We start from the raw sequence: 26,867 nt of genomic DNA on the forward strand, positions 1-26,867 counted from the left end.
TTGTTACCCAGCAGAGGCTGTTTTTCTATTAACCTCCATTTGATAGATCTGGTAAAGGGAACGAGAGAGTCAGGCGCACTGCGGACATCGCTCTGACTCATCATTGCATCATTTCATTCTGCCCATAAAATTCATTTGCAAATGTTGCATTGAGGTAGAACAGCAAAGGATTGCAGACATATTAATCTTGAACTGTTCCTACAGTTGACAAATAGGCAAAGTTTTGTGTCAAGTGTCACAATAAATGGATCACTAGGAATACATTATAAGAAAATACACTTTGAAAACTGAACGTGTAAACCTAAAAGACATGAATGAGGCTAAAAATGAAACCAAACCTAATCTCTTTAGAAGATAGATGAATATAAAGAACGGTGTGGAAACGGGAAAGAAATGAATGATTATGTCACGGGTTCGTGAAAACTCTCACCCCATTGTAAGTGCACTTCTTTATGTTTGGCTTTACCCACAATCCTAGGAGGCTGGCAACGTCCAGGAGCTACAGACAGCGTACGCACGGACAGACTCTCCGAGCACTGCAAGCACCATGGAAATCAGCATAACATATATAGACACAAGACTATGTATACAATATTAGTAGTACAATATTAGTAGTTGGATGTGTATCTTCAAATTGTCTAAATGGTATAATTGTACAGTGCCGCTGTCTAATGGAGGGTCACATTCCTATTAGAGATGTGCGTTACCTGGCTGTGGCCCCCGGTGCTGATGCTGCAGGTGCGAAGTCTGTACAAAGTGCCAGGTTTCAAGTTGTCACACTCACACTCTGTGGCCGGCCCACTGTATGCAATGTCCCACTGATTGGCTATCAGACATAAAAACAAACATGCGAGTCGAATATATTTAGGTTGAACAGTTTCATATTGTATATTTATTATTATTATAGCCCATATGTTCAGTCAGTGTTTTAACACTCAAATGCATTCATTACACTACAGAGACATGCATAATCTTGTAACAATGAACATTCTTAACATTTAAACAAATGCTTAATATTTCCAGGTTGAGAATTCAAACCAGTAATGGAAAATTGAAGGAATTAAAAAATGACTAACGGAAAGCAAGAAAGGTGACATGCGGCAGACAGATGTATGAGGACAAAAGATTAATTATGACATTTTCTGAAAGGTTTTATGTGACTGCAAAAGAAAACATTGAATTCTTGGCTGTTTTTTTGATGGTGCGTGAACTATGGACTAGATCGATGTTAAATACTTGATGAGGTATGAAAAGACCTGCAATTACGCAATTAACCAAACAAAATAAAGCGGACATGCAAAGCGTGCAGACAAATGGCGAAAGGCGTGCTACTGCATGCATTAATATAATGACACGTACTGTCAGAACTTCCTTCTGAAATCTCCAAGAGGTATTTCAAGATTTCTGAACCTCCGTTGTCTTGTGGAGGGTCTAGAGTATGAAGAAACGGAAAATATAAATACAGACAAATTAAAAAACACCACAAAAATACACACAGTGAGAAAATTCGGAGAGAAGTGTCTGAACAGCAGTTACACTTACAATACTTCATACTAAACTAATGGTATGGGTCCCGAACCATGTATTTACCCTATTAGTATGTCACCCTAACTCCTGGAGACTTTAAAGAATACAATGGTATTACTATTGTAAAGGACAATAAATATGATAATATATAGTTCCATGTCACAACACAATGTAAAATAAACAATAACAGTATCTCGCAGGAATGAGTACAACCCTCACCTTTATAAATATTTTATTATAGCTTTTCATTTGACAAAACTGAAGAAATGAAGCTTTGCTACAATGTAAAGTAGTGAGTCTACAGCTTGTATAACAGTGGACAAAATAACTAAACACACAGCAATTAAAGGTCCCATTCCCCGAGATCCCATTTTCAACCTTTAGTTAGTGTGTAATGTTGCTGTTAGAGCATAAATAATACCTGCAAAATGATAAAGCTCAAAGTTCAGTGCCAAGCGAGATATTGTCTTTATTTGCTTTTCAAGGACTGCAGAGAACGGCTGGAATCAGACTACAGCCCTCTACGTCCTACTACTCCAAATGCTATTAATCTCCTTCGCCCAAAGGAATACGGCAAAAAAGGGGCGATGCCTTCCTTCGAGAAGAGGAAGAGCCGCTGGAGTAGTGTTTGGTAATCAGAGATTATAAACATTTGACTGAGCTACGCGCTAAACTACTTTCACTTTCATCACATTCCTACAGCTGGTAATAAGAATTCAGCTTCACACTTTCTAAGATAATCAACAGTCAAATAACAGCTTCATGACTTTAACATCGGATGTGAAAGCAGTTCTGTCTAATACACTGATATTGTGTGTGGTTCTGTGCATAAATCTTTAACACTTCTATGAAACGTCCTTTGAAGTTCTGCTTGCAAATGTCTCCTAGTCAAACTGCTTGTTTTATTATCCAACTCTGGTCCAATATAAAAAGGCAAAAGTAACGCTTCTATTATTAGCGTTAATTAATATTACCGGTCTGACACCATTCGGTCCGGTGTCATTTCCCTCACCATAGTAGGAAAAATTGTGCGATCTTCAACAAAGATTGACGTTTACACATGCACTAGCAGGCCTCCATTACACTACACATCGATCTGCATGTTTTTAACTGATTGAGTGAAGTTGACGTTTATTGCTAAAAGCCTAAGCTTATGAATACACGTGCAGTGAGAGGGGCACCGACCAATTACAACAGCCTGAGAAGCGGAAGCTTGCTAATATGGTATGGGTGGGACATCTTCATACACACACACACTCTAAGCGGTGAACCTATCACGATAGACCTAGTCAGCTTTACCAATCAGAGCGTTTCGGAAGAAGGGACTTTATATAGACCGGAAGAAATCCAGTCGTTTTGTTAGAAGAGAGATGGCGGTGAACACTAGACTTTTTTGACAATTTGTGAAATATAAAGCGTTTTTTTTTTATTAGAAACATGAACATCCATTGTTAAACACCCAAAAACATAATCAAAGGCTCAAAAACAGCAAAAGAATGGCTCTTTTAATGTCTAAACCGCAGGCAACAAAAGTGAGTGCACCCCTAAGTGAAAATGTCCAAATTGGGCTCAATTAGCCAGAGGATGTCTTCCCGAAATAGACGTATGTGTGCTACCAGCATTGCCTCAGAGGTTGAAGTGAAAGTGACCAATTTGTCAGATATGGTGACCCATACCCAAAATGTGACCTCTGCATTTAACACATCCAGTGAGCACACTAGTCTGACTCTCTAACCATTATGCCACGACTGCCCAATGGTAGGGCAGTGAGGGGCATCCTCAAACGGAAGGTGGAGGAGTGCAAGGTCACCAGCTCTGTGATGTCATCATGGAAGAGGACTCCATTGGCAACCAGTGAAGCTCTGTAGAACTCCATGCCCAAGAGGGTTAAGGCAGAGCTGGAAAATAATGGTGGTCACACAAAATATTGACACTTTGGGCCCAATTTGCACATTTTCCCTTAGGGGTGTACTCACTTTTGTTGCCAGCGGTTTAGATTTGGTCAGATTTCGGTTTAGACATTACACTCACTACTTTACATTGTAGTAAGTGTCATTTCTTCAGTGTTGTCACAGAAAAGATAAAATAAAATATTTACATAAATGTGAGGGGTGTTCTCGCTTCTGTGAGATACTGTAAATGTGTAATATAGGAGGGAATAAGGCATATATAACATGGGTCAAGACAAGTATTCAAACAATGTACAAATCTAGATTAGTTTGGAACGTCTCCTTGCTAATGGACATATTTAAAAAATTCAAGATGACAGCAGCTGTCAGGACTCAACAGTTTGGTTCATTACTGTGAGGAAAACAGGACTGGACACAAAACAACTGCAGGCATATCCTCCTTTACAAATGAGGAATCAAATTGGAAAGTGTCAGGCACCTAGCGGTGCATCACAAAGTCAGACATCAAAATGATGGGTGACACCTGCTTCACAGGCTGGACTCAGCAAAAACAATATCGTCTGAAGGATGTGACTTATCTTTAAATGACAAGATTAAAATGACAGATTTATTAAACATACATCTATATTTGTAAAAGACTTAGAAGACGGCGTGCAGATGCAAATCGATTTGCGCGCAGCGTAAATAAGATTTCCAATTTCCCTCACAGTCAGAAACCGATTCACCAAATGCAACAGCTCAAGCAGAAGAGATCTGCTACACGCACACGCAAAAAGACACAAAACATCCCATACCCCATTTGACACTGAAGTTGTATGGTCTGATAGGACCCCTGTTGCAAGGTCTGGAGGGGGGGCCGGGTTTTTCTGGACTGGTGTTACACACAAGCACCTCACTGGGACTGCTCCTGCCTTCCAAATTAGAGGCTATGAGCTGTAAGGCAAAAAACAAAACCAATTTCAATTGCAATGGTGGCTGATCATGAAGGCTATGAATAAACAAACAAGCGTTGAGGTAAAGTGTGTAAAACAGACTACAATAACAATTTTGTGAGCAAAATGTGACTTGTGCCTTCCCATGCAAATGTTATTGCTTTGATGCCAAGGGACATTGTGGTTTGATGCCAGGGCGCTGTAGTTTCTAGAGTGTTGGACATAAAAAGAAGTCAAATGTTCACATCCTTAACATTTAGTATAAGCAATATTTTTTCTTGTCTTAGTTTCTAAGCATTTAACTCTTTCCTTATCAACTCATTGACCCAAGTAAATGTTATATGCTAGATTTCTCAAAGAAAGTCAACTTATTTATAAAATTCTTCTTGGGGATGAGCACTTCAACAAAAAAGCTTTTAAGTATTAAATGAATTATGTAACAAGAAATTATTTTAATATATTTGCCTTCAATGTTTACGTGGCAAATCATTAAATGAAATAAATATTCACAATATTCCCATATACTGTATGTATTAATGTTTGATCAAACAAAGGTGGCACAAATGAGTCATAAATATGACACCTGAACAAAAAACTCTGTGAAATCTATCAGGTTTAAAAATAAATCCCTTATTATCATTTAGACTGCCCTCCACAAATACAAAACACTAGATCATACAAAAATAGTAGCAGCCCTTTCAACACACAGCTTTTTTGTTTGCAAACAATGGCTTCACATCTAGAGGTAATGACATAACTCATTTTACACTGCCATTCTTTTCATACATAGCTTTTATGGATGACGCAACAAAAACCCTCAAGAGGTGTTGGCCAGAGAACTACTATTAATTAGAAAAGCACTTAAGCCAAACCCACTCATTCTATCAAAGCAGCGCTTGTTGTTGGATGTGATCCGCTCGCAATTACATACGAGAGTCCGATTTGTAAGAAAAATATATCTTAAATAATAACAGAAAAAAGCAATAACAGGATGAGTCACTGGCACACAGAAACAGTTTTGAAGCACTTTTGTCAATCCAATTAACAATGTATGATTTGGGCTTAGTTCCTCAGGTGCCTCTGTGACACAAACACACATGATGTTCATATTGATTAGTTATTCTCACCCACACAAGTAAACATAACAGTTTGTACCTGCTAAGAGCATGTGTCACACAGAGCACACTATTGCTCAATCATTAGTACACAGTGCTTGACCAAAACATGATGTCATCATCACTTGACACTGAACATTTGACCCATACTTAATAGAAAGTGCTGTTCTTTTTTAAACAGACAAATTCAATTTTTGTGTTTTTGAGGATGTCAATGACAGAAATTGTGCATATATTGTAATGGACGTAAAGCTTTCAATTTTTATGCTGTGTTGGACAGTTAGCCAGTCCACTAAACAATGCACGGATCAAACCAAATCCTAAATGTTTTAAACATGTACAGTATAAAATGTCTTTTTGTTTTCGGTGAGAATTGTTTTGATGACTTCTCTTTGAAAAATTCACTCACCCTGAATTTATACTGTGTGCTTCTCTTCAGGCCCTCTACGGTACATGTCAAGTTTTCTCCAGTGTACTTTGGGTGAAACTCTGTTCCCTGTAGAGACAAACAGTGCAAGCCTGCATCACCAAACACCAACAACACTGTGTTTAACCATCAACAAGTCTTAAATGAATGAACATGATGTATTGTTATGTTCTTCTAAGCGATAATAAAGTCTGAAAACTGAGTCAACACCGGATGCACACGGCATGTTGCCAAAAATCATTAGAAACGCATTAGAACCCATTATAATTTTAAAATTCGTCCACACTAGATGCATCGCGTCCATTGTAGACACGGTGTTAGGCTTATTAGACTTGCTCATTTGAAAGACTCATCTGTACTGTCTAAATTCAAAATATTGGAGAGACAAGTTAAGCCTTTGTTTGTAATCTGCAGGCACTCTATTCTTTGCAGACGTTTTGCAGAAGTTAAGTTTAGACAACAAAATGTGCATGCGTAACGTTTGGTAATTGCTTTGACTGTCTATTGGCATACAATGTTTTCCTCTTGGATCTCCAGCGTGTATGTGACGGGTTCTTCTGCGGTGCAGCCGTCTGGCCGGTTCCACTCCATCGTGATCCATGTGATGCCTGCACGCACCAGCCGAGGAGCATGGGGCAGGTGGGGCAGACTTCCAGTCGTGTAGAAAACCACCTCAGGACTAAAGCCACTGAAACGAACACATATATACAGGAAACACGTAAACTGAAAAGCTGCATATCGTGTAGAATCACAAACCAAGCACAGAGAAAAGGAGACAAGCACCTGAAGGCCTAGTAGTCTTTTTAGGTTAGGATAAAAACATTGTTAAACAAAAGGTTGTATTTGCATTATCTAACAATAACAATAAGTTATAATGTTTTGCAGCATTTATGAATCTTTGTTAATGATAGTTACGAAAACAGTTGTTCATGTTAGTTTGTTATGCAATAACAAATGTTAAAAAAGATATAACTTTAGATTTTAAAATGTATTAGTAAATGATTAAATCAACATGAACTAAGATTAATATAAACTTCATTAGAATTTTTTATTGTTCATGCTAATGCACTACACTGTAAACCCGAAAAAAATAATTAGGTAATCAGTTTCATCAAATCTTTTGAGTATTGATGTTCCCAGTTCCCAAGCAGAACTATCAAGTTTTGAGTTTGTTGTACTCATGCATGTTATTTCCTTTTAATTTAAATATTTAGTAAGGTAACTCCTTTTTTATCTTTAGTTAAATAACATTTAAACATTTAAGCTACATCAACAATTATCAAACAGCCTTCACAGAGAGTGATGCAACACACAAGACTGCTATGGCACCTCCCACAACCTAAGCATAAGCACCACTCTTCTGAACGATGGCAAAACCAAAAGTCAAAAATACAACTACTCTTCTAAATATCCAAGGATGAAAATTCATCATAAACAAAGCTTTATCCTTTATAAAAACTTTATAAAAATAACAATTTCAAAATGTACTCTCCTAATGCAGTCTCACACAAAGCATGCTGGGAATTAAAAATCATTCCCTGCAAATCGTGTTGAATTAACTTGTTTAAATTAAGTTGAACTAACTCAAAGTTAAGAAATAGTTAGAGGAACTCAAAATATTTAAGTTAGTACAATTTTTTATATAAAATAAAATGTATAAAAGTTTACACTACTTTATCTACTTAATTACTTTGAACATTCGGGTTTAAAGTAGCTGTTGTTAACATAATATAAAGTGTTATTTGGCGGCTGCGTTTATGCAAAGTGACTTAAATTATTTCTGAGAATGTGCATTTCTTGAGATCGAACCCATGATCTTGACGTTGCGAGCACCATGCTCCAACCACTGAGCTAAATGAAAGCTTTAACATCCCTTGGTAACATCCCATCACAAGCATCATATTCATTAGCATTCCTCTCAGGCTCAACTCATTTCAGTTTACTTTCCAACGAAGCTGCAATCTGAAACTTCCAGGCTGAATTGCAGAATTTGAATAGTTTCCCTCTCTTCTCTCAATAGCAGCTTTAAATCCTGTTTCTTCCATTTAACTGCTTGTGACAAGTTTACAAGAGACCACAGTATTTACTGCTTGCGGGAGAATGTCTATAACTTCCACTGAGAAACCAGAGATGTTAAATGAGTTTTCCCCCAACTTAAGAAAGTAATAAAAAATGCCCTCTTCAGGCCGGTCGAAAGGTGGTTGGCTGAAAGTAGACTCATATTTTAGCCGTGCTGCTTCACCCTCTGAATGTCTCACTGATATTAATGTCAGGAGGGATGGCCATGCGTCCTCTGTGATAGTAACCATTTCCCCTCCAGAGCCTCGTTTCTGTCCACCAAACATTACATATCTCAGTCTGATAGCTTAACTGTCTGTCAGGTAGAGGGAAATGAACGCTGAACCTAAACATAAAACCATGGACCAGAGAAATTGCTCACATTATTTGGTCAGACATTACAAAAGCAACCTCAAGGTCATGGCTTCGATTATCAGGGAATGCATGTAAATGTAGCTTTTCTTTAGCTCAGTAGTTCGAGCATGGCGCTAGCAACGCCGAGGTCATTGGTTTGATTCCTGGGATTGCACGTCCTCAGAAACAAATGTATAGAATCATGCAATGTAAGTCGCTTTGGATAAAAGCGTCTGCTATATGCATGAATCTAAATGTAAATCCATGTAAATGTTGGCTAAAGGGTAGCCTCTGACAGTCCTGGTCCCCATTCACTTTCATTATATGAAAAAGAGCAGCGGAAAGAAAGTTGGATTTGAAACGAAATGAAAGTGAGTAAATGACAACTGAACTTTCATTTTCTGGTAAACCCTTTAAGGACAGAGGTGATGTGGGGAAACACATTTTTTTCAGCGCATTTTATAAAGAATATTGAGAAAGAGAGGGAAAGAGCGTCAATGTCCGTATGTTTGGCTACATCAAGGTGACTTTATAACTCCATTAAGACTTGAAGGATGATGATATTATCAGTTTACAGAGGGATAATGGGCTTGTTTTATCACACTGCGGGTTGAGAGATATTCATAATGGACGCAGGCCATATAAAAAGCCTTATTATCCCTGTATACCCTCCATTCAAAGCTCATAACTCTGCCGGTCAAACTACGTGCAAACCTTTCCAATATCCAAATCTGCATATTAACCTAAATAGTATGTGAGATTAGAATTAGTGCATCCCAAACCACAGTGTGCTAAAACCATTATGCAAAACAGACTCTTTTTTAATTATTTATAGTTAACTCTAAATTATAACAATAATACATCCTACGGTAATGAATTTAACTAGCACCTGATGTAACATTAACAGGTCTTTCTATATAGAATTATGTATCTTCCCATCATAAATAAATTATGTACGTTTGCTGTTGGAGTATGCAAATTACATATGTCTGCATGTGTTAGTCTCATGATTATATAATCATACCTCATTCCTATGTCATTGCGTGACGCCACCCGAAACGTGTACGCCATAGCCGGACACAGGCGAGATAGTTTGTAGTGCCTTTGGCTTCCGAAGTAACATTCCCTGAAAATGTTGTTTTTTTTGCCCTGGAAGATGATAGAAGCACAGGATAAACGCAAACATCATGGACACTCAATGCAAGACAGTAATGAAGGAAATAGCCAAGTGCATTAGACGTGAGGTATATTCTAATTGTGTCAAATCGGACTTCATTCATTAAAGCATTCAGTTTCTAGAAACCACCGCCAAGATTGTTTTTCAGTCTGATCACTCAAAACCCCATTAAATCCATTGTTGTCTGTGAATGGGTACAGATGTGAATTGGGCTTATGTCAGCGAGGCGTCATATCAGGTGTGATAAAGTCGAATCTATTTAGTTATTTTTTGCAAAAAAGACTAGCGCTTTACCTCGTCCCACTCTAAAAGATAACTGGTGATTTTCGATCCATTGTCAACTGGAGCCTAAGAGGAAAAAAAAGAGGGAACACTAGTACAGTACCTCATTTCATGCAATATGTATTGTGTAACATGCAAATCTGTCTTTGTACTGGACAGACACTTTTACGTAAAAAATACACAAATGTATAGCCAAATCTTTCATTCACGTTTGATTCACACACAGTCAATCTCAGTTTCAACCGTTGCATATTTGCAGCAATACGCAATACGCAGGGAACGAAAGCTGTTCTTTCTGATCTTTGGCACGGTTCTACTTCAAACCTTTTACAGTAATGGTGTCTAACCTTCCACTGGAGGGTGAGCGTGCTCTTGGTGCGATGGGACAGTTTAGGGGGCAGCGGGCAGTCTGGAGTACTGCTGTGGGTGGTAAAGGCCCCAACCTCCGAGCACGAGCCCTTCACTGTATTGCACACGGCGTTTACTCTGAGGAGAAACATACATGTTTATCAGTCATACTTCTTTCATAGTCACCTACAGACATACAGAAGAACCTGAGGTTGCTAAAGAAACACACTGTCAACAGAGAACGGTTAGGATTAACTGCCAACTAAAAGGTTTACACAACATCTATGACGCTTTTTTTAACTACCTGCCAAAGACGAGTTATTTCGGCAATCAGTGTTTGTACTGTTGTACACCAGGTGGCGCTGTTACACACCTGTGGGAAAACTACAGAATCCCAGAACCTAGAACATATATTTCTTATCGGTTTTTAATGATAGTTCTGAGTGTAATCTGGGCGGAATCTTTGACAAAAAATTTGATTATCTCATCTTTTTAATCAAAGTGATACATTTTTGAAGAAACCTATCCGGATCTACAGAGTGATAAAAAAAGAACAAATGAAGATAGAAGAATACGGTTTCTTTTGTTTAAAAGCTGAGACTCTGTTCTTTCATTGGACATATTGTTTGTCCATATATTCTTTACAGAAAATGTACTGTGAGCCATTCAATTTTGTTGAAAATGTTAAAAACTCTGGAGTAGGCTGGCAACTTTTTTTTTAAGGCTGGCGGGGAAAGAGTTAAATGCTTTTAATATACACATTTTATCACATGTTTATTAGGATTTGATGACCTGAAAGCAAGATGAGGTCAAATCCATCAACTCCTTGACCTCAAGCTCATCTTTTCTTAATGATGGTTTAAAAGTGACAACATAAACAAACGTTCCTGCCCATGTGCACGTTCGTGGACTGCCCTTCACTTCCACTGCACATTCACAAACAATAGAGTGCCTGTAGATTATTTCTGATAACAAGCAAAAGAAACTTAACGTTACTTGGCTAAACTTGTCTCTCCAATATTTTGAATTTAGACTGTGATACCAAGCTATGTATCATACGGTCCTTTTAAATGCGACCAAACTGCAGGATCTATTCAACAAATTGCTTATTTAATAAAATGAACGTACAACAAAATTAAACAAATTGTTTATTTAATAAAATTATAATAAAAGAATAATATAAATTTATATCAACATAAATTCAACTAAATAGTTATATTATTAGACACTAGCCAAACACAGACTGGAAGTTAACTGCAGTCCCGGCGCGCGCGTCTGATGAATCAGTCTGTAGTCTGAGGTCAACGTATTATGGCACATTCCATAAAAATCGATTTTTAGAAAAATATGAGCCTAAAAAAATTTCGCCTGGTTGCTTTTTACAGTACCAACAGGTCACTCCTATTTATAAAGAGTTGATAAAATAACCCCTTAGAGAAAAACCTCTGACTGTGGTCTTTTCCATACTCAAAGAGGTCGAAGGTCAAGCTCTACCACGTGACTTAACACTAACCTGGAATTCAACGCGTTACAACAATAAAAGCTATTAAACCTGATCAGCACTCTGTAATTCTACTTTTGGTGATTGAAGAAGCCCATACACCAACAGATGACATCACACACAGGTCTTTTAAGGACAGAACATGCATCACACTTAAGCGTGACCTTTCTAGCACTGTGATGCACGGCATTCTCAGATGAATTAATCCTAGGTGATTCAAGATCCAATACGGAGCCATTTGAGTAGAGCTTAGGTGATTGAATAACAGAGGGGAACTTTAACACAATGACTTATATTCCATTACCGTTTACTTCGATATCATAAAAAGAGTAAATAATTGCAGATAATTGGAGCTCATTGGAATGACAATACCGATCATCATAAAAGCATGTGTTCTTGTTAAGATGAGCTTTAATATGAGCTGCTGCTGAGTTCAAGAATGAATGCCCAAGATATTACTTACCTTACATGGTAGTCTGTTGCCGGTCGGAGATCTTTTAAATTGCATTCCAATTCTTCTCCGCTGAAAGGATAAAAATGAAATGGCAAAAGACAATGGATGTCAGCAATAGAGTTTCTAAAGTGCAATTAGAGATTTCCAAAGCACAAAATTGACTGTTCATCAGGGGTGTTGTTCAGTTACAGAGGAACACAGTTTGGGGGAATAAGTGTTCCCTTCACTCAATGTTTTTGCTTTGATGGCGTCGGATCGTTTATGTAAGTGTAGTTGTTTAAAGAGCTGCTGTCTGGATATCGATTCATACACGTCCTGGTGGGAGGACTGATTACAATGATTCTTTTTGCTCAATGGGTGATGCGTTCATATCTAACTTTTATGTAGTGAAAATGAATGAGTACACAAAGAAGGCATCAGAGAGATCTACAGTGCCCTTTTGTTAGTTGTTAAGAAGCTTGGTGGGGACACCAGACAACCAAAATCAAAAAGCACATTACACTTGTGTCCAACAATGATGCGAAAATATCTTTTGAACAGCATAGTTTGTGCTCTGCCATTATATTGTCATTCAGTCTCACCTGTAGAGGATGCGGTACTGGCCATTACGGCCCCTGTCTGAGAGAGCCACTTCATAACTGCATGTAAAAGGGTGTCCATTACTGTGCCTGTCTCTGTTCTGGAGGCCTGCTGGGGGTGCCCAGGTCAATGTGGCTGTCCGGGCCTGGATATTAAAAACCTGTGCAGCAAAGAGACTGTGTGAATGTGCAGTTCAATATATTATGAATGAAATTACTTTCAAGTAAAGTGCTTTTTAAACAGACTTTGCTTTAGATGATACACCAAAGCTACATCAAATTGAAGAAATAGAGCAGAATGAATGCAATTTTATTATGAAGGGGGTTTCACAATCCCGTTGAAAAACGCGATCATTAGTTTAATACTGCGATATGAGGTAGATTAATGCAATGAGTTGTATTATATTCAAATTATTGACTACACAATAATTTAGTTGAATTTTATTTATACAGCGCTTTTCACAATTTTGTAGGGGTGACAACGAATCGTCGATGATTCGATGCTTCGATCTGAGGAGCCCGATCCGACTACCTGTAGAATCTTCGCAGAAGTGTTATACAATGGGGATCATGTCATTGTGGTTATATGTGCAGTGGCGTAACAGAAGGCATGCACTGCGCTATTTATGATATAAAGAAATGGGTCGTTTTTAGTGACAAATATGAGCGCATATGAGCACAAGGTCTGGCTATGACCCAGCGCAGGATTGCGTATTCGCGTCTTCTGTGCTGTGAGAGCGGAATAGAGAAGCAGCATGTTCCGCACGCACCCGCAGATGATTCTTAAATGAATGATAACACCGTTTCCAAACATTTGTCACTTACTGAATGTTTTGGGCATTTAAATATGAATTAACACCTTCTCTTTAAATGCAAGTAGTCCGTTACTTAGACTGAACTAGTAAAATAACCAAAATCACCATATATAGCAAGCATGGCGCAGACTTTTGGAACTGAAAGCAAGCGTGCGTGTCAGGAGGACAGACAAAGAGTGCACAGAAAAAAAGCTTAAAGGGACTTTTTGAGTGTTTAAACGGTAAGATGCTTTATTGCATTCATTCTTTACATGCGGTAAATAAAGTAACTATATTGGTTGTCAATTGTTGTGAAATTTTGATATTGTGCAGCCCAAACATCTTAGTCACTGTCTTAATTAAAGACCCCATTTATATCTTACTCCGTTTATGACTATCAAGTTATCTATTCACAGGTGGTCAGCATAGACGCATTAGTTCCCAATTTATAACACGCATCTTCAATGCATCCCAAACCAAACCCATGACTGGATTTTTAATCTGACACAGTGTCAGGTTAATGAGACCAATGAGACATCTGACTAATTAACAGCTTTTATAAGAAAAAAAACACACAAACGCTGTCTCTCAGACCTTTAAACGTGAATCATTCACCTGACATAAAATAACACAGATTGGAGTAATGAATTGAACAGATGCTGCTGAAGAGTTGAGTGTCAAAATGGGAAACCAGCAATTCATTACAGACACATTTAATACTAATTGCTTTTATTGCTTTATTGGAATTTCGAAAACAAGCTATTAAAAAGTTGCAAATGGTATAACTACTTACATGTAAAGCACAAAAGTAGAAGAATAGATGAAAGCAGGCCGAGTGGCGATTTATTAGGACCGACTATATAATGGGTATGAGGTGCATAAGTCCTATGCTTCCTTCAATTGGAAAGAAGCAATCTAACACCAAAAGGCAACGGCTTGCAAATTCACTCCCAAAACACATTCTCTCCTGTGGCAAGAATAAGTGTGAGTGAAATTGAATTTGCAATAGAAGTAATGCCAGTGGCCTTATATGGCACTTGTGAAACCACTGCAATTGATTCTCTACAAACTGGCTGTCATCATATATGTCATAAGCTTAGAGATATAGACTTTCCCAAAATGAAATAAGAGGTTTTTTAAAGATACAATTTGTAAAAAAACGCCGCTTGAGGACCTTAAATCGGACGGGAACGAAAAATCTTGTTAGTGGATGAGGAAAAGTAATAAAGTTTAATAAATGTTGCGATAACAAGCTAGTGGCTTGCTAGACGCTAGAAACTACTTCCGCATTAGTCCACGACACTGTTGTCATGCGGTTTCTACGTCAGTAAATTACAAAGAGTAATGCGGATATGACGCAATTGACAGGCGACTGCACAGTTCAGTGTCATTGTTTTGAAAGGCAATTTTCTCACGATTTACAAGTAGTTTGAAACATTTGAGATATTGTAAGTACTCAGCTGAACAAAATATATAACACTGACCTAGTGGTTTTGGGATATTTTACTGCAAAATTGTTACAAACTGTGCCTTTAAATGCGTAAATCAAGCGTAATGGGCACTTTAAGACAATTAAATATGATTAACGGTTTGTGCTCTATGCAGTAAAAAGTACAAAAGCCAATTTAAGGTTACTTCAGGTTTTTAATTCTACATTTTTTCACCTTTTCACATGTCTTCTATCAGCTCATTCTACCTGTCTTGTGTCCCCTCTACCCTTCTCTGTAGGCAATCTTATGATCTCTGTGGAAATTGTGTGTTTCCAATATTGGATTATCTCACATATACTCTAGATCTTACTTGGTGCTTTAAATCTTTTCGCACAAAGCTCTTCAGGATAGCGGAGCGAGTGGACAGAAAGGGCTGAAGGGGAGATGGACTCCCTGCTGGAAAATCCAGCTAAAGCTGGTGGCGGTGTTGTCGAATAAGGTAGCTGGTCTACCAGCCAATGGCCTGATAGTAGACACGTTCCACATGTTCCACTATCCTAAATAACATGTCATTCATTTGACTGTACGTCACTCAAAACCTGCATATGTCTCTATTATTGTGAAACACAAAAGAAGATATTTTGAGAAATGTCTCTGTGGTTTTGTGTTCAAACAACGGAAGTCAATGAGGGCATATCTTCTTTGGTTACCAATATTCTTCAAATTATCTTTGTTTGTGTTCTGCAAAAAATAGAAAGTCATACCGGTTTGGAATGACATAAAAGTAAATAGTTAAAAATATTTAAGATGCGTTGTTTTGCTAAGGGACAGCTTAGTTGCCATTAATTCATCCACTACAGCATCCAGTTTCTGAGCACCTGCGGTTCTTTCTTTAGCATAAAGGAAATGTTTTGCTCTGGGGAGTGGGAGAAATTTCAGTTTTATTTTCATTTCTCGATTGACAAGAGAGCTTGACCTGAAAACGCTCAGATTCCTGGCATTCACCCATAGGCTAGATAAAAAATCATTATGACTTTATGAGGGGAATACATTTTAACAGTATAGAAATAAAGAATACATTCAAAACTCATTATCTCTTTAATGAACACCTATTTCTGTTGTGACCTCAAGGAGTCTTCACATTTGAATATCATTAGGACTTCATATTCTACATATACAAGACATTCTTATGTCCTTATGATTGCATCTGTGTGTGTTCTACAATTAACATAAAGAGAGAACTACACATTGTATGATGTTTTTATGTGCCAATATAGCACAAAGCAAAAAGATTCAATGCCACTGTAACAAGGTTCAATAAAAGGAAGGAAGGAGATGGAAACCGGAAGACATTTAACCATTTAATAAAGTTTGAATGGTCCTCTCTCTTCAACGGTCCGGTCGCTCGTTATCTTATATGCTCCCGATCTCCTACGTCTCAAACCGCGGTCTCGCCCCGCCTACTCCACTACAGCATCATTCTTCGATTTCTTTTTCTTCAAGACCTATCTGACAATTTAACTTGCCTCCTTAACAATGGAAAGATGTCGTACAGGAAATAAAAAGAAATCCACCTGCCACTAAACATCAGCGTGATAAAGGATCATGTGCCTAACCTCTGGTTTGATTTGTTGGGAGAGTTACACTGGCTGAAGCAATTCTAACTTTAGGAGCAAAGTCAAAAAGAAAGGTCAATCCATTACTGAACTCACTAGATGCTGAGGATAGGGTGTCAATTGAAGTCCATTTATTTACAACTCTGCACATCCCTCACAGAGTCTTATCTTGGGGCACCTTAAACCACAGATATATTGTCTGTTTTTGGTGCTCTAGGAAACAATCCTTCCCAGCCTGTTTATATCCGGTCTGTGTCTCGAATGACACTGCAGAAGAACGTTTGATGAGAGAACTTCCAAATAATGCCTTTTTTTGTGATTTGCCTTGCTGGCTGATGGAAATTCAGTGTATATATGAGTGCCCTCAACTGTTATTGGCACCGTTGGTAAATATGTGCAAAGAAGGCTGTAAAAAAATCAGCATTGTTTCTCCTTTTGATGTTTTATTTAAAAAATCTACAATATTTCAACATTTCATTAAAGTAAAACAAGTGGGGGAATATCACATCATGATTTTTTTCTCTAATACACCCTGGTCACAATTATTGGCACCCTTAAAAAAAATTGACTTGTTGAACAGTCCACATACGGTTAAAATGACAGCAGAACACCCTGGTCAGAAAACGATGTGTTCATAGCACCCAAGTGCCTGACAGTGGAACATAAAAAAACTAAATGCTGCCACTATGTGGTGGGTTTAGAAACTGTACACAGATTTGAATGAAAATATATAAATGTGTTTCTTAGCACAAGCCTCGGTTTTGTTATCTGGTATTTGCAGTCTGTACTATCAGTGGACTATAGTATAAATACACTGACATCATGTTTACCGTATACTGTACCATTGAAACCAGTCATTTTTGTTTTGCTTATTTTGTTTTAACATGTATTATTCCGGACTCACCTGTGGTTTTTCAATTCCTGAAAGAACATCCTGAACTCTCTTTGCTTCTGAATCATGATCTGTAGACCAGAGAGAGAGAGAGAGAGAGAAAGAGACAAAAGCATGTCGTTTAGCTATGATCCAGCAGAGGGCAGGTTTAAAACACAAACAGAGCTTTACAAGCTAGTAAACTTTCACAGGTCACAGACTTCTTAGAAAAAGAAAATAAACACAGTTAAGCAGGAAAAAGCAAACACTGTGTTTGAAAATTGGTAAACAGATAAACATGTCCATCATTTGCCTTCTGTCAATTTTTGGGACAAAATGGCACTGGGAAATTTTTCAATACAATAGAGCAGCCCTGTGAAACACATTTTGTAGTCAGGGCACACAAGTTCTGTCTGAATAGTGAATCGTATCTGTAATTCGTTCATGACTCCAACATCAAACTGAAATCTGCACGTGAAAAATGCAGAATTACCTCAAAGACGAAGCCTTTAAAGGGCATTTTTTTGGGTGAACTGTTCCTTTAAATCTATACTGGTTGTGTGGTTATCTCTTTGATAAGGGTTTTGAGAGTGGATAATACAGAACTCAGAGCGGCTGCAATTCACCTGGTGAGAAACTATTGACATTTGACTTCCATTTCATTTCTGCATGATATCATACTTTACTGATTTACAAAAAGTCAAAATATACAATTTACACCACTATCTATTCAATGTTTTTAACCTCAGACTGATGGATATGTTGAGGGGCATGTTATTTGTCATCGACCGAAATACACTACATGTGTGTGATTGATGTGTATTTATTTCTCAAACAGCGTGGATGCTGGGAGTTCACAGGGTTTTGCCTCTTGTGTGTTTTGGCAACCGTAATGTCATACAGAGTCACCTAAACATGACCTCGAGAGGCAGTCAAAGGGAACACAGGGTTGCCCAGAAGCCAGAAAGTGTGTGACAGACGTAGTTTTAACTGTGAAGTGATGAATATTGAATAATTAGATACTGTAGATGTGGAAAAATTAGGCTGAGAATAGAATAAAAATATGACTTACGGGTACAGTGTGAAATTTTTACAGGCTCTATTGACAGAAATGTAATATAATATAGGTGTATAAAGAGCTTACATAATAAATTGTTATGTTTTAATTACCTATGAGCTCTTTCAATCTACATACGTCGCGGGGACAAATTGCTCTAAAGATTGTGTTTTGAAAATACAATATCTCTTTCGACTAAAGCAAAAAAACTTGACGACATCATAGTCCTGTGTTAGCCACCGCATTGGACCAGTGGAGTGAGCCGTTGTTTGCAATTCACAACCTCACCCCTAGATGCCACTAAAATCTCCACATTGCTCCTTTAAAATCCAAAATAATTAAAACCTTGAAATAAAGTTTGAATTTTACAATACTTAGGTATTCAATCAAGCAAGTAAGGATTAACTCAATGGTGCAGTTAAAAAGAATAACATTTCGTCTTCGCTCGAAACAAAACTGCATGGCTGCTGTCAATCATGCGCTCATCCACCATCATGCCCATATTCTCTATGTCCATCCTCTCCTTTCCCTCCTCCTGCCCTCGAGAAGAGCCTCTCTCCGTTTCACTGCTGCCAAGCACATCACTCCACTTTCTAAAGCTTTAAGTCCGTTTCTCACGCATGCCGTCCCCATAGGGAGCTGTACCGCCCTCTTTCTCTCTTGCCCTCCTTCTACGTTTTCAAAAACTGCTGTTTTTCAATATATACATGAAAACAAACAGAGAAGTTAAAAGTGGAGGAAAGAAACTATCATTTTCACAAGGAAAGACGCTGTTATTGGTCTGAAGCATGGTGAACATGATCATTTCCTTCTTTCTGGGTCTCTCTAGATATCTGAGGTGGAGAGGTGTGTTTGACTTTAATCAGTGAGGTCACAGACAGGCGAGTGGAAAAGGGGTGGAGGGGATACAGAATGTAAAAAAGAAATCGAAGGAAAGTAAAGACAGAGCGGCCATATCTGAACGACAGAGCTGGAGTTGAAGGAATTTGAATGGAGAAAAAAGGCCTAGGCAAGCAGTTGTTTTTCGGAGTACTGCAGCAAACTTTGCTTGAGGAGATCATGCAGATTGTTGGGGAACTGTTTTTTTATAGGAAACATGAGATTTCATCTGGCAGACAATGAAACGAGTGGAAAAAAACACTTTTGGCCACCACACAGCAATCCTGTAGCAAGCAAAAAAGAAAAGTTGAAAATATTTTGGGAAATGTAAATAAAAAAGTGTATTTGTTTAGTGTGCGATGTTATCCTAAGGGTCAAAGGTCATGAACTAGGTCATGGGAGAGCTCACATTTGACCCTGCCACAATGTTCAAACCAATACAGAAATCTCTGGGAAAACTACGACAGGTGTGTTTTTTCTACATGAACAAAAGCGTGTGCATACATAAAAAAGAGGGGTTCGGTAAACATCCCAAAACTGAATTTGCAGACTACTAAAACAAGTTAGAACACCCACAGAGCTACAGATGCCAAACAGTCCGGTCGATAACTCCACCCACGCATCTGCATTTTTGAACGCTGGTGCTGAAGCACGAGAGGTACTGCAGACAAACAGCACACACATGCTAACATTCCTAACAGCAGTTACTGAGAACCTTGTGTGTCAGTATCAGTGATCAGTCAACCTAAAACATGTTTCACAGTCCCAAATTCCATTAGCAGAGCTGATTTGTTTGTTTATTTTGAGATTAAAGCCGCTGTTTTCATGCGTCTCGCTCTAAAATAAAGAGCGCTTTTGTGGACTCATTCATCTTTAGACACGCACTCTCATTTCTGCCACCTGGTGGGAAGAGATAGAATTAAGGATTCAACGAATGCATTCATTAAACAAACTACACGACCAAGAGAAGTATTGTGAGACTATACAAGAAAACAGGAAAAATCAGCAATAAATTAACAAAAAATACGATTTAGAAAATACACCAAATATGTTAAAACAGATATTATTCAAAGGCAGGAAAGCAGGAAAAATTGGCCAAATAAAATGCTAAAATAAATCTTAATTACACAGATCTGTGAAGAAAATATTTCACTAATGATGGGGTGGTGAGGGAGCAAGATTGCAACTCCCAACCATTCTCATCTCAGCATAGCACACATTCCATCTGTTCAACAGCTGGCTGTCTAATCCCTCTCTCACAAAGCGACCTGAGAACCACAGCCATAGGCTCATCATCACACACACACACACACACACACACACACGGATTTACCCATAATGACCATCTATCTCCTTATCTACCTATACATATATCTGTCCACCGTTTCTCATTTCTTCAAAAACTCCCTGAAATCACCACACTTCCACTATTTTTTACAGGTGAGGTGTAACTATAAGAAATTGAGTAAAATAAAATAGATTATTTACAGGGTTCATTTACAGGGAATGTTGACATGGTACTTTAATAAAGACACTTTTGGTCAAACGTTAGTGCATGGTCAATTAAGAGTTCATTTGCAAAAACAGATAACTTTGTTTTGAAATTTCGTCAAAAATCTAGTTTTTTAATTAGTTATGTTTTTATTGTGATTTACTGTGTTAGTTAGCTGTACTTTCTTTTGTTATCATTACTTAAAACAACCAAACTGCAGTTTAAATAATATGAAATGACTATATACAAACTTATATTCATACTGTATATCTATGTATTCCATCTCCTTTTTACACCTAACAATAGCAGTACACTGCCCACCCAATTGCGCCCAACTGTGCATAGTTTAACACCAGACAAACCTGACCAGCCTTCAAAGCTTTAGACTCTGAAAGTATGCAAAAACTATAATATATAAATATTAGCCGCTCTTTGATTTGTTATAAATGGCAAAGGGAGACGTTGAGTATGTCTAGCTGTCAGATAGGCTATTATTTACTTTCATTGTGGAGTCCTCCAGTCCCATCAGTAGGATGGATGCTCGTGAATGCCTCAGGACGGCCAAGCAGGTCTCAGTCTCTCCTAAAGTGCTTTAGCTCCGTGTTTTCTTGAAAAACGCTCAATAGCATACATGTCCTCTCTTTTGCATAAAGGACACCGTGGCACCCATTTATCTCGCACTATTCAGAGATCAAGAGATGCCCACCTGGCGATCATTCTCTTAAAAAATCTAGTTAAAATCTAGCTGTTCATAACATTGTGTATGATGTCTTTGTGTAAAGGTCAAAGGATATAAACACCCAAACCCCGCCTTTGCAGCACTGTTTCAACTGTGTGCGCAACTGATAAACTAATGTTTTATTTCATTTTTGTGTCAGACACTGGAGACCTGTCAGTGATCAGTAAGACGGACGATTCTTTCTCCACAACTGCCAAGCTGGCATCAGCCTCTCCTTCAGTGTTCTAGCTCCACGTCTCCAGCTATCTCCAGAGGGACTCTCAGTGGCATTCGCTTACACCAGAGATCCATGACTTAACCGCTGCCAAGCAACGTACGGATAAGCCAGCGGTTCCTGGAAGAGAACTGCAAAGAATGGAGTGTGTTGGCAATGTGGAGTAAGGAGGAATGGAGGGGGAAATGAGAGAGCCGTGCCTATAAAGGTGGAGTGAAAGAAACGGGAGCTGCAGAGACTGATCTGGACTGAGCCGGCACAGCATGCCCAGGCAGTGGCACAGATGCCAGTTTAATGCTTCTTTTTGTTTTATTTTTCCTCCCTCTATTGAAAGAGAACAATATATATAAATGAATAAATGAAACAATAAATCTCCATAAATGAAACAATTGAACTGCAACCTATCTGGTGACAAATTTAGCAAGTACCACCACAACACTAGTAGCTCTGGAACAGACAAGGAACTTAAATGAAGTGTTCAAAATAAGGCACGAGACTTAAAGTCTTTAGAAAAAATGCACCATAGTGGTTTAACTTCAATATCACTGCATTAGGATATGTAAAAATATTACATACAAAAATCTCTTTTAATGGGGAATGCAATACAGATATTCCATGTGTTCACAACACAGTACTTTTTAATGTCAGGCTTATTTATGCTACTTAAAGTGATAGTTCACCCAAAAATGAATATTCTGTCATCACTTACTCGGTCTCTTGTCATTTCAAACCTGTATGACTTAATAACTTCTGCAGAACAAAAAGAAGATATTTTGAAGAATGTTGATAAACCAAACAACGGCAGGACCCATTAACTTCCATTGGCTTTGTGTCCATACAATGAAAGTTAATGGGTTGGTTTACCAACATTCTTCAAAATATCTTCTTTTGTGTTCTGCAGAAGAAAGGAAGTCACAAAGATTGAAATGACAAAAGGGTAAGTCAAATCGTTTTGGGGTAAACTACGCCTATAAGTTTAGAGTTTAACATGTCTAATATATCTCAGCACATTGGATTTGTCATCTATAACACTTTCGGGTATTCACAGGATACAAAAGTATACAGTTTTCCTGGAAAGTGCCAGAAACACTCGGTGTGTAGTTCCACTGAAACAGACTAAGTTTGTGCCTTGTGTTACTGAAAGAGGGACTTCCCAGAAAAAAAACACAAAATGTTTATTTTGGCCAAGCGTTCAGTTCTGTCTGTGGCAGCCTAACCAGACTTTTCAAAACCTCCTGCTATTGAACTACTTATATTGTCATCGTGATAGGTGACAGTTCTACCACGCCAATTGCAAATGCCCAAATAAGCATTTGTAAATAATGGAAAGGTCATGTTTAAATGGACGGTGAGCTGGGATCCGGTAAGCGGCTCTTATCTGGTCTCGACCTTCTCTTCTGATTTGGTTCCCAGAGTTGCGTCACCCAGTTGCTCGCTATCAAATAGCCCGGAGGGCATAAACTCTATGACTCATGTGATATGATAGAGCCAATGTGAGAGACGGAACTGTTACCATTGTGGCAGTGACTCAAAGCCAAGATGGAGGATTAGAGAACATCTGTTACTTCTGGTCTGTAATGACGGAGCGCAAGCACGTGGCTGGAGGAAGAGCTCAGCACCAATGAGGAGCAAAAAAGAACATCCGTTTCTGTTCGCCTCCATGAAAACATCCGTGGAGGGTCGGCGACAGAGAGGAGTTAAGGTTGAAATGCAATAAGCCTCAGACTGTGAGAAGGTTTGGGGGGTTAATCTAATGGCCAGTCTTTCTCGTCACACAGGTTTAGCCTCAGTCTAATCTAGTTAATGAAGGAAGAGGCAAAAAATCCTGCATCTTAGGAACTAAAGAGCCTATGGGCCCAGGGATGTGGTTTCCTGCATTATGTAATAGATCTTCATGAGCGGAGGTAAGCGTGCTCGGGCCCACGGGGCGGTTTGAGCAAAGAGCGAGTGTCCAGGCGAGGTGCAGAAGAAAAGAGCCTGAGTTGTTTTCACAGCTCCAGCTGCGTCTGGTAGCCAGGCCTGGACCTTCAAGCTGCTATACCAAAAAACAAAATATGTTAGACAGCTGGAATGTCTGCCCTTTTGTTGTCTATCCGTCTCTCTCTTTCTTCGCTTTTTAGTCTGATCACACTGTTGCGAGTTGCTCTCTAAAAAGAAAACATTTTTTAACCTGATCTCCGGCATGACATGGGAAGCCATGTAGTTTGCATGTGTGGTCATGATGATTTATGTTTTCAGGGAATTGAAGACCAGATGGCCATCATCTAGACCTCTGTAAGTGAAATGAGCGAGATGCTTCAGTGTTCTGTTTAAAACCCATTCTGTTTGATATAATCTGAACAGCAAAATCAGTCCATAAAATCTGGTTTACAAACCCAACCTAAACAAGATACACATAGCGCGTGATCTGAAATCTGATTTAAATCAGTTTTTCTTGAAATGTGGCTCATATTGAACTGGATTGTAGGTAATTTTGTACACCATTTGGGACATGACATGTCAAAAATCATCTAATATACAGAAAAAAATGAATGAACAAACGAATTTGTGGTTTTGCACATAGTAACAGACCTCTTTTGTTTATGTTCTCATATGTAGTGTCTATGTCCAAACCGCGGTGAGATTAAATAGATAGACTTGAGCCTTTTTTCCACATTGATGGTTAGACTACTCTCACCCTGTAAGCCTCTTGGCATCATGTTGATGCTTACACTGGAACAGCTACCAATGTAGATACACCAGATACTGACTACACAAACGGATGAGATTTCATCACTTGCAGAATGACATTGAGAACAGTTGGTGCTTCGGAGCGGATTTGAAAATCAAATTTGCGTTCAGCATCTCATCCACTTGGCTTACTTTGGCTATAGCTTAAGAATCCTTAAGCCATTTTTAAATATACAGCTACAAAATTAAGAGTTTTCTCCAGTTTTGCCTCCAGCATTTCTGTATGTACTATGACAATTCCAGTCAAGTGTCTCTTGAATTTGAACCGAAACACACCTCAGGAGTGACAAAGTCATCCAAAAAAAAATGTGAACAAAACATGTAAACCGACAACATGACAAGACACATGAAAGTTGTGAAAAAATGTTTGTTTTAACATGCAAACTTTTTCCTTGCAGTATTGAAGCTTTCTGCAAATCTTACTTCTACCAGATTTTCTAAAAATAAAAGACAATATTTTAATTTGGAAGAAATCGCCAACTATAAATACTTTGGAGTGATTTTCCATGGCTTTAGTTTGAACTATACACAAGACACTAATCTCTTCCAGAAAGTATAATACAAGATATCAAAAGTAGCAAAAACCAACTTTCTTCTCCTCTTTCAACTCTCCTGCGATGTACGCCATGGCCCTAACTCTCTCATAACCCACCTTTGATCCTACGATATAAGTGTCTGTATCATCAAAACACAATATGGATATATCAGGTAAGAGTCCGTCTCGTTCAGCTTGTTAGATTATGAAGGTCTATCATAAACTGATCAAAGGGCAGACGGCTTGAGATTGCGGCAAACTAATTTCACTTTCCATGCTGTCAGTCTACATCGAGTCAATCTCACAACACCCGCAATACAATGACAGAAATAATACATGTCACAGACAGTAGACACACAGACCAATGAATCACTGAATGCTTTTTCTTGACTGAAGCCTGTTAAATGGACCTGGGTCATGCATGTACTGTACACATCTCATGTCCAAAGTATATGTTGTTAATTTATTGCCATCAATACTGTATACAGCGTTAATGCTTATTTTCTAATTCACTTTATCTTGAAAGACTCTTGAAGATAAAAATATCTGGCAGAAGACACTGTGTAGTAACATCATCGATCTTATAGATAACAGGTGTGGGTTTAATGCCATATAGATCTATGCATTGAAAATGTTTATGTTAAGAAAACATCCTTGCGGGGGAAAAGGCATGAGAATACATCTCAAGTGGAGCTTGTTTCTAGACAGCACGGCAGGGGGCCTGATAAGGCACATGTGGAACTGCTGAGTGGTCAGGCTCAAAGGACCCCTTCATTGAGAGAACGTGACTCCACAGGTATGTGGGCCGCCATTCAGCAGAGGCCCAACATGGGCAACAAGGGCCACATTGTGGGCGCTGGAAAAACGATAGCACCTTGGTGATTCCCAGCTATGCAGCTTCCGCGGCATATCGACCCCCTTTGCCTCTATTGATGCACTTATCTCTTTCTTTTTTTACGAGAACAGAAAAAAACATTGAGGCTAGAGGGAACATGCATCACAGATGTCTAATGGAAGCTGTGGAACATTAGAGGCTAAATATTCTAGCTGTGTATGAGATGATATAAAGTAACCACAATAACATCTATAATGTCTTGGGTAAACCTTGCTGAGATTTTCTGGCACGGAGCAAAACGCGCAATGTGTTCCAACTCCTGGAATTCTGTGGTTTGTAACCTACCTTTTCCTTTACATCATGCAAGAACAAAGTGAAGAGGAGATAATGTGGGATAGATGTTCCGCTACAGTAATTTATTAATTTAGTCTGTTTCTGCTACTTTCACTCGATAGTGCAAAAGCTCTTACCTTGTAGGTCAGGTTCACTAGACCTGGGGCTACTCCGAGTTCCCCGGGCTGTTTTTTTAGCACCGGGACTGGTTCCCCCTCCTCCTCCACCACCTCCTCCATTTCCATGGATCTTGCCGTAGCCGTTGTACATATTGTTGCAGCCCATGTTGCTCTTGTAGATAGAGGGGGGGCTGTTGAGACGATTCTGTCGCTCCAGTCGGTCCTTCATCTTCTTTGGTGGAGGTTTGTACTGTTCATCTCGTCCAATGTAGTTCATCCCGTACAGTGGAATGATCTCTGCAGGACCACAATCACATTCAACATTCAGCAATGTATCTTTCAGAAAGGTCAAAAAGAGAAAAATTTGAGATGACAAAAAGACAAGTCTTTATCTGTGGCTGGAGAAAAAGCAGGAGCATCCATGGTCAAATTACTTGTTCAAAAAGCCTGTCTTTGCAATGTAAAGCCAACCCACCCCAATAAATTGAAAAACATAAACGGGTGTAAAAATGCATGTCACAAATTTTTTTGGGGGATCATGAACAAAATATTATGGACCC

At 38.6% G+C, this 26,867-nt stretch overlaps 1 protein-coding gene across 1 annotated transcript in view; it reads right to left on the reverse strand.

The window, feature by feature from the left end:
• The window catches only part of fndc3ba (fibronectin type III domain containing 3Ba), a 120,113-nt gene that overhangs the window by 19,858 nt on the left and 73,388 nt on the right, over nt 1-26,867 (reverse strand). The window contains exons 6-18 of the mRNA XM_056744569.1: nt 26,326-26,604; nt 17,408-17,466; nt 12,667-12,824; nt 12,095-12,154; nt 10,130-10,268; nt 9,795-9,848; nt 9,348-9,472; nt 6,425-6,599; nt 5,894-5,980; nt 4,232-4,370; nt 1,360-1,431; nt 708-826; nt 431-536 (exon numbers count right to left, since the gene is read on the reverse strand). Coding sequence (XP_056600547.1) covers nt 431-536; nt 708-826; nt 1,360-1,431; nt 4,232-4,370; nt 5,894-5,980; nt 6,425-6,599; nt 9,348-9,472; nt 9,795-9,848; nt 10,130-10,268; nt 12,095-12,154; nt 12,667-12,824; nt 17,408-17,466; nt 26,326-26,604 — 1,572 coding nt within the window. The remainder of the gene's footprint in view (nt 1-430; nt 537-707; nt 827-1,359; nt 1,432-4,231; nt 4,371-5,893; nt 5,981-6,424; nt 6,600-9,347; nt 9,473-9,794; nt 9,849-10,129; nt 10,269-12,094; nt 12,155-12,666; nt 12,825-17,407; nt 17,467-26,325; nt 26,605-26,867) is intronic.

The sequence above is a fragment of the Triplophysa dalaica genome, chromosome 3, assembly GCF_015846415.1.
Source record: "Triplophysa dalaica isolate WHDGS20190420 chromosome 3, ASM1584641v1, whole genome shotgun sequence".
Classification (NCBI taxonomy): domain Eukaryota; kingdom Metazoa; phylum Chordata; class Actinopteri; order Cypriniformes; family Nemacheilidae; genus Triplophysa; species Triplophysa dalaica.